The sequence below is a fragment of the Drosophila rhopaloa genome, unplaced genomic scaffold (assembly GCF_018152115.1).
Source record: "Drosophila rhopaloa isolate 14029-0021.01 unplaced genomic scaffold, ASM1815211v1 contig_2, whole genome shotgun sequence".
NCBI classification, from domain to species: domain Eukaryota; kingdom Metazoa; phylum Arthropoda; class Insecta; order Diptera; family Drosophilidae; genus Drosophila; species Drosophila rhopaloa.
Genome location: NW_025335083.1, coordinates 3,893,928 through 3,906,799, shown reverse-complemented (window position 1 = coordinate 3,906,799; position 12,872 = coordinate 3,893,928). Strand labels below are relative to the sequence as shown.

At 37.1% G+C, this 12,872-nt stretch overlaps 2 protein-coding genes across 2 annotated transcripts in view; both read right to left on the bottom strand.

Annotated features, from left to right (window-relative positions):
- The window catches only part of LOC108044575 (discoidin domain-containing receptor 2), a 115,422-nt gene extending 105,293 nt beyond the window's left edge, over positions 1–10,129 (bottom strand). The window contains exon 1 of the mRNA XM_044460253.1: positions 9,990–10,129. The gene's annotated coding sequence lies outside the window, so the exon portion shown is untranslated. The remainder of the gene's footprint in view (positions 1–9,989) is intronic.
- On the bottom strand, positions 6,427–7,172 carry LOC108052470 (arylalkylamine N-acetyltransferase-like 2). Its single transcript, XM_017134851.1, has one exon. The coding sequence runs from the start codon at positions 7,151–7,153 to the stop codon at positions 6,503–6,505; it is 651 nt and encodes a 216-aa protein (XP_016990340.1). The 5' UTR covers positions 7,154–7,172; the 3' UTR covers positions 6,427–6,502.
- Positions 10,130–12,872: the final 2,743 nt, after the last annotated feature.

Below are 12,872 nucleotides of genomic sequence, written 5' to 3'. Positions count from 1 at the left end.
GACTACGCATTATGATTTTGTGGTTAACAGAAACGAAGACATCTCCCTTTATTACCATAATGTTGAGTCTCTTCGAAGCCATCGCGAAGATATTTTTAACGACCCTATTATTTGTTGTGCAAATTTTCTTTGTTTTGTCGAAACTTGGACTCTTCCCAGCGAAGACTTTTCTTACCAAGGTTTCGACATAATAAGAAGAATTGATAGCAATCGATTGAATGGTATTGGCAAAAATGGAATTATGATTTATGCCAAGCAAAATATTGCCGAAAATGTAGTTTTCTTGTTTGAGACAAATAAGTCTTTGAGCTCAAGAACTATATACCAATCAATTGCCTTCAAATATCTTAATACATCCTTCATTGTTGTTTATAGGAATCCAACGTTTCCTATAGCTCAATTTCGTAATGAAGTTATGTCGGACGTAGAAAGGATACGCAGCTTAGAAAATAATAGCAAATTGGTTATTTTAGGAGATTTTAATATTTGCAGATCCACAACCACTGATCGACTTGAAGAAGCTTTAAATGAATTTAATCTAATTCCAATCAATAATTCTGCAACTACGAAACATTTGACGCAAATTGATTGGATATTTGCTGAAAATGAGCTGAGGAATGCTGTTGCTCTTACATATAAAACGAGCTATAGTCATCATGATGGAATTTTTTTTAAATATAGATATTATGATTAGTTTATTAATTTATTTATTAATTTATTTATTAATTTATTAACTTATTTATTTATTTGAATTGTATATATTTAGGTAAAATAGAAATATATTATTATATTGTTTCAAGATTGTGATAATTTTTTTTTTATAAAGTGCAATATAGATTAAGCTATTATAATATTTCCCTCTCGTGGATTGAGACCTTGTCGTGGTGAGGGGGCTGAGTATGTGAGGATTCATAATAAATATCACGGAAACCAGCATCAATCCTTTGTTTTAACTAGTTCATAAAAAAAAAAAAATGGATCACCGACAGATTCAAAATAATATTTAATAAATCTATTTCTATATTAATGCCAATAAGGAACAGTTCGAGGGGGTTGAATTTTATTGATTGATTTTATTGATGATGATAGCTATGATAGCCATATTCTATGACATATTCTATGACTAAGTACAAATTTTCTTATATGTACCAGAAGCTCAATAACAATTCTAAATTAGGTTTAAAGGTAAATCTGAAAAGATCCTGACGAAATTTGGTATGTCGGATTGATTGGCCAAATAAAAAACCCATACAAAATCCCAATTTCCTAACTTTAAAAACACCAATGTTATGACATTTCCGATTGTTCCGTTATATGGCAGCTATAGGATATAGTCGGCCGATCTTTTTGAAATTTGGTAGGTCGGATTGATTGGCCAAAAATAAAACCCATAGAAAATCCCAACTTCCTAATATTACAAACACCAAAGTTATGGCATTTCCGATCGTTCAGTTATATGGTAGCTATAGGATATAGTCTGCCGATCCTTATGAAATTTGGTAGGTCGGATTGATTGGCCAAAAATAAAACCCATAGAAAATCCCAACTTCCTAATATTACAAACACCAAAGTTATGGCATTTCCGATCGTTCAGTTATATGGCAGCTATAGGATATAGTCGGCCGATCCTTATAAAATTTGCTAGGTCGAATTGATTGGCCAAAAATAAAACCCATAGAAAATCTCAACTCCCTAACTTTACAAGCACTTAAGTTATGGCATTTCCTATCAATCAGTTGTATGGCAGCTATAGGATATAGTCGGCCGATCCCGGCCGTTCCGACTTATATACTGCGTGCAAAGGAAAGAAGGGTGTGTGCAAAGTTTCAATTCGATATCTTTAAAACTGAGAGACTAGTTCGCGTAGAAACAGACAGACGGACAGACAGACGGACAGACGGACAGACGGACAGACGGACAGACGGACATGCTTATATCAACTCAGGAGGCGATCCTGATCAAGAATATATATACTTTATATGGTCGGAGATGTCTCCTTCACTGCGTTGCACACTTTTGACCAAAATTATAATACCCTCTGCAAGGGTATAAAAAAAATGGATCACCGACAGATTCAAAATAATATTTAATAAATCTATTTCTATATTAATGCCAATAAGGAACAGTTCGAGGGGGTTGAATTTTATTGATTGATTTTATTGATGATGATAGCTATGATAGCCATATTCTATGACATATTCTATGACTAAGTACAAATTTTCTTATATGTACCAGAAGCTCAATAACAATTCTAAATTAGGTTTAAAGGTAAATCTGAAAAGATCCTGACGAAATTTGGTATGTCGGATTGATTGGCCAAATAAAAAACCCATACAAAATCCCAATTTCCTAACTTTAAAAACACCAATGTTATGACATTTCCGATTGTTCCGTTATATGGCAGCTATAGGATATAGTCGGCCGATCTTTTTGAAATTTGGTAGGTCGGATTGATTGGCCAAAAATAAAACCCATAGAAAATCCCAACTTCCTAATATTACAAACACCAAAGTTATGGCATTTCCGATCGTTCAGTTATATGGTAGCTATAGGATATAGTCTGCCGATCCTTATGAAATTTGGTAGGTCGGATTGATTGGCCAAAAATAAAACCCATAGAAAATCCCAACTTCCTAATATTACAAACACCAAAGTTATGGCATTTCCGATCGTTCAGTTATATGGCAGCTATAGGATATAGTCGGCCGATCCTTATAAAATTTGCTAGGTCGAATTGATTGGCCAAAAATAAAACCCATAGAAAATCTCAACTCCCTAACTTTACAAGCACTTAAGTTATGGCATTTCCTATCAATCAGTTGTATGGCAGCTATAGGATATAGTCGGCCGATCCCGGCCGTTCCGACTTATATACTGCGTGCAAAGGAAAGAAGGGTGTGTGCAAAGTTTCAATTCGATATCTTTAAAACTGAGAGACTAGTTCGCGTAGAAACAGACAGACGGACAGACAGACGGACAGACGGACAGACGGACAGACGGACAGACGGACAGACGGACAGACGGACATGCTTATATCAACTCAGGAGGCGATCCTGATCAAGAATATATATACTTTATATGGTCGGAGATGTCTCCTTCACTGCGTTGCACACTTTTGACCAAAATTATAATACCCTCTGCAAGGGTATAAAAAGAGTGTTAACAACCAAGATGCGAAAAAGATTTAGAATTGAAATTAGAAAATTAGATTTAAAAAAAAATTAGGTTGTGACAGTAACAGCTTTCTCATGTCAGCCCAACTCGACCCAACAGTTTCATTGTACTAAATCTCAATAATAAATAGAAATAGAATAGACTTTCTCAATGTGTTTTATATAGATGCCCCTGACACACCGCAAAACTCAAGTCTCGCCAGAAGTACAGTATTTTCGGTCGGTCTACACAGAATCTTAGTTGGTGCGTCATAAAAGCGAGATTTCGCTTTCAGGTTTTCAGCCTTTTAATAAACAATCAGCCACACACTCTCGCTCACGCAGAGAGTGTATCACTTGTTCTAAATTAATCTTCATTAGGGTCACTTATACAATAACAAAATCGTCGGAGGTCGGATCGTGCAGGGCAACTGGGCAGCCATATGTTGCAAGTTCTCCACCCTACAATAACAATAACCCAACCTGATGGGGAGTGCCGCAAACTTTGATTGAATTTTCATTAAATTTTTCGCTGCGGCTGGGAAGTTCACGCCATAAATTAAAAATTCAACTAGAAAATGTCAACTTTTCACTTTTAATTAGTTTGGCAGAGTGCGACGAATTTTTAGGTCACGCTTTACTAACATAAATCAAAAATTTACTTGCGCAAATATTTGGAAAAATTCCAGTGCGCCCAAAACTTTAGGGCTTTGCAAATATTCCGGGTTAACATAGCTGTAGAGCACTGTACTTTGGGTGGATGCCCTTTCATGCCTGTGGCTTAGTTTTTTTTTTTGCTCAGGTAACTTTTGGTGCATCATGTTGGTTACTTAGTCACAAAATATTTGCAATGTTATAAAATTGAAGCTTGTAACAGTCAGCTAATTTTAAATTTTTTAAAGGGTTTAGTGAGTTTTTGTAGGTATCTACATTTTAATCTTTATTTTTGATTAGTCAAATCTCGACACTACGTTTTTATCTCGCCTTAAATTTTCCGTTTCAAGCAGAGGTCAGACACAACTGGTGTTAGTCTGGCGAAACATGCTAAACAGACGGTTCGGAAAAACTGGTCCCCCCTTCGCTTTGCTGAATTTTCGTTGCCCACCCGATTTCTCTGTCGAACTTATACTGCAGACATGTAAATTACGTCGGTTTTGGGTCCGTTTGTGTAACTTTCAACCTGGCAGGACTCTGTCTGGCAACATAAAAGGACTCTCTCCATGGAGACCCTTGCCTTCTTTCACAATAATCTGATATTCTTCCAGCATCACAAGTTTTAAACGTATTTTATGTTTTCGATACATTTTATATCATTATTAAAGTTTCAAGTGACTAACTTTTTGAAAATTAAACGGTTATGAGAAAAATTAAAGTTTTACCAAAGTTTCTGTGTGCAAAATATACTATTTTTTGCACTTTTTTGAAAAAGTTGCACCTAATTTTTATTTAATAACTTGAAAATGGGAGAATATTTATTTTTATTTTTATATACGCTTCTAATAAAAAAATTTAAAATTTTTTTGTTTATAAAAATATTTTTCATTTACAAAAAAAAATGGTACTTTCAGAATAAAACAAATTGCAACTAGTCCAATGTTTTGAGTTATGCGATTTTTCATATAAATAATGAAAATGTTATACATTCAACTATTGTAATCGTTAAAATAGTTTTAATTTTTAAAAATTTCCAGATATTCGGAAAGTAGATGTCTCACTTGGAAGATTTTGGCTCACTGCGTATTAGAGATAAGCACTGTAAAATTTAAAATGGTATCAGGCCTACCTTTTTCAGTTTTATCTTATTTGGACAACAAGAATATAAAAAAGCTTTTTGATTATCACTTTTTAGGCTCAAGGTAGCCAAATGTTATCGACAAAATAATGCTTAATACGTCAAGATATCAAAACACGAAATCAAGACTAACGGAGATGTTTTTTTGTGCAATCGGCGTAATTTTGGAATGAATAAAAATAAATAAGAATGAGTTTTCAAAAGATTATACGTTTTATGGAACTATTAATATTATACTACAATTTAAGAAAAAAAGGATTATATTAAAACATGTTAGAAATAATTTTCTTTTTTGACGTTTCTTTTTAATTTTCATGAAACTAATTTTTTTCAGATAAATATAACAATTAATTATATAGCTTCTATCTTATAGACAACATTTCATTTTAGTTTAATGACTCCTGGCCTCTTAGAAAAACTCTTCAATTGGCAAGTCAACTACATATTTGCCATGGCTTAATATTTTATTTTCCGCTAAAAATGGCAGTGTTTTTAAAGAATCAAAATATATTTATTAAATTTAAAGTTTCTTATTTGTAATCTTTAGTTTCAGGTTTGCAATGTTTTTTGTTATACTTCGGCACTGTGCGTCTGTGATGAGGGGTAATCGTAATCCCACAATGTGTACCATGTGTTTCTTATATACACTTTGCGTTGTATGGCTAGTGGTTAGCGTTACGACATGGATTGGATTACAAACACAATAAAACAACAATTAGTTTTAGTGCGAAGGCGGAAGAATAAAAGCAAAGCCACCACGATGCCGACAACATTGCTGTTGCCCTTTAATGGAAGATGAAATACGATAAAGCAGCTCCCAAAGCGAAGTTCGTGGAATGTCCAGACTCAACATGAAAGCAGAAGGCTGGCAGCCTTGGGGCTTGACTTTAATTCTTTAAGTGGGAAAAAGCAAATAACATGGATTCTCATCCAGAAATAAAAATGATTAAACTACGTAATATTTATATATTTTCATATGTAAATGGCGAATGTACTTCAATATAAAGCGAGGAAATGCAAGTGCGTTTCAAACTTTTCGACATTGTATATTTTATTGAACAGCATCACCAAAAGTCTTATTTACATTGCAAGCAGTTTTAAGTCTGACTAGGAAAAATTGCTAATCGAATAGGAAAATCCGCACAATTTCGTGGCTTTCAGATTTTAAAAATACGATTTCAATTTCATAACAATGGACGACTATGTCGAGTAGCTGATATAGGAATGATTAGACCAACCAACTTGCATGTATCTTATGCAATCTATGGACTAATATTTTTTTGTTTTGGCTATAAAGGCATATATTGCTTGCTTTCTTGTTCTTCAACTAATTATTAACTGATAACAGAATGTGTGGCAAACGTTTTCAGACTACAGTTTAAAAAGATAAACAAAGCTTTTTCCATTCTCGTAGTGTTTAGAACACGTTGTATGACTTCTTTCAGTTTCAGATCGATCCGGTTTACGCAAGACCACTTCATATTGCTCTTTAACTATGCTTTATTCCAATAAATTTGCTTACTTAGCTATGAATTTTCTTTGGTGATTACCCCTGCCATTAAAGTCGGATGCCCACGACAGCGGCGGAGGTGTGGGGTTCGAGGGCAGGAAGGAGAATCTCGCCATGCTCGTCTTTGTACTCCGCGTAGTCCTTCGTCAGGACGCACTCCATGTGGAGGCCGGTCATGAGGCGGCGGGAGTGCATGTTGGTGCAGGTGGAGGTCACCACGGGGAAGCCCCGCTGGCGACCCAGCTCGATGGTGGCGGCCACCAGACGCGATCCCAGTCGCTGACGACGAACCGAGGAGTCCACGCCCAGCATATAAAGGTAGAGGGCCCGCTCCACACCGAAGTGCGCGAAGATGTTGGCCTGCCGCTCGATCCCGGCCAGGAACTTGTGAATTTTGTCCAGCAGGCACTTGACCTCCTTCGCCTCGACCTCCTGGAACTCCCTTTCCAAATCCTCGGGCACCAGTTCACCGGCCAGGGCCACGCCCACAATGCGCCCCTCGGCGACGGCCACCAAGGAGAGATTCTGGGGAATGAGCGAGCGGTGCAGCTCCGCCTCCGGCTGAACCACTTCGCTCTGCGCGGCGTCCTCCTGGGGGATCAGCATCAGCGGCTCGTGCTTGAAGAAGTGCTCGGCGAGGAAGGTCTCAACCTCGTCGAAATCCTCCATTTTCATGGCGCGTATGGCGATCGCTGACATCTTCACAAGTGACCCGCTCGCGGACTGAGAGAAATTAGCGCAATTTGTTTGTTATATATGCCGTCGCACATGAAGTGAGCTTGCCCGCCTTCCTCTGAGCTTTTCACGAATATAGCCGCAGCCCAGCCCCTCGGAGAACGCACCTCTCACCAACCAACACCCACCTCCCACCTCCCATCCACCCACTGACCCAACGCACTCTTCTTATCAGAGCTTTTCGTAATATTGTGTGCTTGTTTGCCCCGAGGTTTAATGACACCAGTGTTTTTCTGAGCGTGTGAATAATTGTCTCAAACAATTTGGAGATTCGATTTACTCCAACTGAATTCGAGGGTTCATTTCCAAGTTCAATTCAGATCTTATAAACATCATACTGCACAGTGACCTTGCCTTAGGCTACAGATATAACTGTTTGTTACCCTAATATTGTGCATATTATTTCTCTGTTCTTAAGCTAATACCAAACCGAAATACAATGAATTCTCATAATACGGGTATAACAGGTAATTGTGGAGAGATTATTTTGAGAGTGCGGAGATGATCACACAGCAAAGTCGCTTAACAGTAGATGTCATATAAAATGCAAGACTTTGTTCCTAATGAATGACCAAAAGTAGACTCTGAGAAGCAGGTGTATTGGGGTAGGGAGATGCCGAATCAGCATTTGAACGGCATTTCGTATAACTCACTAGTGAGTGGTGAGTGGTCGGTGAACCATAAATAGAACAGGTTTAAGGCAAAGCTTTGTTTGCATTTAGCACGTGTCAGATGTTGAGTTCCCACAGCTCCTCACTCCTTTCCCCAGCACTCCACCTCCACAGGATGAATTATAAAGCGCTGCGATGCTCAAACACAAAATGAAGGTCATTGGTGCATTTTAGCTCCACCCCCTCCCCCCAGTTTCATTCGTTTGACCTCGCTGACTGTCACACGCACCTACAATATTAACCCTTAATTGTCTTATCTAACTGATTACGGCATCTGGTTCTCGTTGAGCGCGTTTGAACTCAGAAACAGAATTTTTATTTATTTACTTTTACTTCATTCCTTTTGGTTTCGTTCGCGGTCTTTATGGGAATTTAATTAGATTTAAAAGCCATAAACAAACCTCCGGACTCTGATGGAGGTCGCTTTTTACTTAATATTTTTAAGTCAGCAATTGATTTAAATTATTGGCTTTTAATTTGTTGCGTCATTTTGAAGGTTTTTACTGCAGTGACTTCGAAACAAAAACGAATTAAAGTTTATTGATATCGATTTTCACTGGGGCACGAGGCGGGTAGCAAGAACATTTGTAGCCATTTTGCGCGTTTCAAGTTTAATTTTCTATTTTTATGTTCGTGTTGATGACAACACCCAGAGGGGGTGGATGGGATTTCCCGGATTACGTGACCCGCTTAACAAATTTGTGCGTGTTTGGGCTCACCTAGTCTACGACTACCCCACCGTCGATAGCATTTATAGTTATTGCAGTTTTATCTGCTTGACCATTTCAAAAGTCACTTTTGGCCTTCACCATCTACACTCTTATTTAATTAAAAGCAAATGCACTTGAGTGCTTTCGTGGGTAGGGGGGTTAATGGGGGGTGCGCACTAAAAATTGAACACCAAGTGGGGTTCCCACGATCTCTCCCTGAATTACCTAGGGTTGTCCCTAAACACGTACATTGGCTCACAGTCTATTTGACCTACCATATACAAAAACTTTTAGCTGGTTAAACTCTGAAATAAATGGATATACCAAACAAACTTAAGCCAGCCTTTTTTATTTTCTGTCAATAGGTATTTTTAGGATATATTGAAGGTGTTGAACACACCTGAGACAAAATCAAAATATTTAATACCGGATAATTGAGCAAGCAATAAAGAAAGTTTACTAAAACTGGCTCAAGGTATGGATTTTTAGTAAGAAGTGATATGTTCTGACTAATCCAGGCCATTTCTATTGATTCTAACGTGTTGAATAAAGCAATGAGCATATTGAGAAATAACTTTTAGCAACAAATAATGTGGAATGAACCACACTCAGTCCATGTAATTGTCCAGTTTCACTTTTAAGCCTCTTACTAACTTGCCACAGAAATATTTTTCCTTTTGATGTACAACAAGATTAGCTAATTTGACCCAATTGTTTATGTGTCGGCGAGAAAATTGCACTGAAATGGACAGACAAATTTTGAATCTCATTGTTATGCTGCTAGGGAATCTATGCATGTGTATACTTTTATAATCTTATAAAAGGTACAAAAGTTAGATTGAGATGTGAATTTAATAAGATGGGTACTGCCACTTACTAACGTAAAGTTATTGGAGTTTTGCTTATCTAGGTAGTTATTTTGAATATAAAGCTAACATTGATTAAATATCGTAAGGCAGCTATAGAATAGCCAATCCTTTAGTGTGATTTTCAAACCCAGTTAGGAAATACCAATTCAATTTTAGGGTAACTAATCTTTCATCTTCTTAGCAGACAGTGCTTTGAGTTATAATTCGAATTAATAAATAATTTTAACAGTTAAAGTGCTTACAGTGGGTCTGAAGTGAACTGCACAATATTTTTTCTAGTTTTTATGGCGTTAAAAATCGGGCCTTCATGTTTTAATTGGTGGCCATTAGTTCAAAAACTTTTCTTAAATCTACCCCGACCTCGGCCAAAAGCGGCTGACCTCGCATTAAGATAAGCTGAAAACCGAAGAAAGGAAAATAACTTTTATTTCACATAATCAAATTGACATTAGCCGTCGTTAAACTTTGTTTAACTGAGTTTATTGGCACCCAAGGCCAACTTTCGGGGGTGGTGAAAAAGGGGAGGGAGGGGGAAAGCATTTGCTCTCACCTGGACTTTCAGGCGCCGGCGAATCCTGCGAAAGATCCTCTCAGTTCCCGCCGTCTCAGTCGCAGTCTCGAATGATGCTGTGCCACATGGGCTAATTTCACTAATCTAATCGGCGCGCCCCGCCCCCTCACCCACCGCAATTGCAAGGAACACACGACAGACGGCGATAGTCGATAGGCGACACCGATAGCCGATAGCCGATAACGATTGACGAAACGCCGCCAATTGAGCGACACGTTACCCCAGCAAAAGTTTCGCAACGACTACTGGGCCGACAATTGGAGCTGCCTCAACAAGCGCCACAATGTCATCCACACGCACTCACACACACACCCACACACAGACACGGAGGGCACGCGCAAAATTGGATTGGACGTGGAGCATTTGCGACTTCATTGCGCTACGCTATGCTTCCTGCCGCCGCGAAGAGAAAGCAGCGGAAGGCGAAGAGAAAGCAGTCGAGGCGAAGAGAGAGCGGCCAGAGGCGAAGTGCCAGCCAGCAAGCGATGGCGCAACTCAACGAAACTATGTAAAGAGAGAGCAGCGTGTGGCATGTGGGTCGCATTGGTGGGAAGAGGGAGCGTGGGCTGTTGCTCAGGCACAGGTGAGTTCATAATTCTTGCCTGAAAATAAGAATTAGGGTACATATTTTCCACGTACAACTCGAATCTCAATTACGCAATATTGTTAAACAAGTTTCCAACAGAAGAAACCCGTTTCCTTTGCTTCCCCTCAAAGCCTCTCCAACTGGCGCATTAAATATTTAAAATTATTGATTACATTTCTGGACCTGCTTCACCTTTCACCACCCAACCCGCCCACACAAACAAAACAAACTCAACGTTACTTTGTATTAACTTAAACTGAAGCCAAGAGATGGAGAGTTTGGGAGAGGGCTTGCGCTCTCTGTCGGAGCTCTCTTTGCCGCTCGTCATTTCTGTTATAGAGCGGCGTATAAGACGAAACGCTGGGAATGGACCATGCCTTGTTGACTCCGTCGCAAAGAGAGCGCAGGCGAAGGAGCGAAATGGAGCGGTGGCTGCCTGTTGATAAGCATTTACATGAGGTATATAGAAGGCTGTGGATCCTGGAGGGCGTGCTTCGCGGGGGTGGAAGTCATGTAAACAACTCCAAAAGTTTTCTGTTTGACGAACAAATTGTAAAGAAAAAATAACAGTAGGTATTATTAGCAGGTGCCGTAATTATATGAAGTTACATAATACAAATTACGCGTCAATGATTAAATTTCAATTTTTACCTTTTTCTTATTTTTGAGTAATAAACTTTAAGTAAAAAAAAAGAAATATTATTATTATTTGTGTTTTTTATTCGCTTAAAATAAAACTTATAAGTCCGTCACATTTATTTACATTTTTGACTAATATTGTATTACTCCATTGTGAAGGGATGAAATAACTAAATATTATATGAATATAACAAATAAATTATGAGATTATATAATTAATAAGTTTTGGCTTATCTAAAAATTAAGTAAAATAATTTTTGTTTTCATAAAAAGATAGCGATTTGAAAAAAATTCAAATATTCATTGTTAACGGTCTCTAATAACATTAACTTTAATTCCCATATTTTATTTAACTCTAAAGAACATAGTTTTTTATATTTATATATTTGTTTAAGGCAAATGTTTTAAAATGCATGTGCATCGCAGAACAAATTAAATAACCCCAATATGAAAAACAAAATCCTTAATTTAAGTTTTAGAAAAATTCAAGGTGTGGAACTTGAACTATGAACTTATGCAGTGTTGTCATAGAATTCTCTAAAAAAGGACCTAAAAGCGAATTTCCTTTCAATTTAGATTTTTTTTTTACCTTGGCGAGATTTTTATATTTTGTTCACCCAAAAAAACCCAACGCTTAAATTAAAAAGTTGTCTTGCGACAGAATTAGGGTATTTGTACTAAATTAATACCAACCAAAAAATAACAGGTCTAACTTTTGTAGTTTCATTTGTATTTTATCTTCTATTGTCAGTTTTGTTATGTTTAAGTCATTTCCAGTATACTAAAATTTAGTGTTTATTTTAATATATATAATAAACTCCGGGCCAAAGTTTCGATTCGTGACCATGGTGCCAAATTAAAATAATTGCGACAATTCGAACACAAAATGCGTTTGCAGGTTTAATTATTTTTATCGCGTTAGTGCTATATTTCGGTCATCGAGTTACTGCATTCTAGTGAACTTTGGGTTCAAAAAAGGGCAATAAGTTTTTGTCTTTATTGGCAGTTTGGTGAAAATGAGTAAGCAATCCAAGTGAGCTGATTGAAATGTACATATAGACATAAATGGGTGTAACATACGTTATGCACAAATAAAACAAGTGTAACCCTTTAATTATGCTTTGTGAAAAACATTAATTAAATTACAACCAGAATCACACCTGAAACACAATAAGTAGTTGCGCAGTCGTATTTAAATACAAATGTATCTATTTTTATGTACTTTGCCAATAGGTACAGTCACCTAAATAAAAAAGTCATCGAAAGTAAACTATTGTGTCTCAATAGTTTGAGTATTAAATAAATAGCTTCAATAGCTTAGGAACAATTTTTAGAAGTTATCAACTGTATACTCCCGACAATAAGATTTAAACGTACTCGTACCGGTAAACTAAGATTATTATAATAATTAAATTTTATCTTTTATTATTTAAGAAGCTGATTTAAATGGCATTCGTTAGCCTAATGCTAACATATCTCAACGATATAATTGTACTGTTTATGGTAACAAGTAATTTCTGTTCCCGTCTTGATACTTACATTCATTTAAATATATATCTTGCCGAAGCACATACAAACATGTACATATGTATGTCACAGCTGCAAAATGTAGAGATCTAGAGTTCGTTGAGTTACAA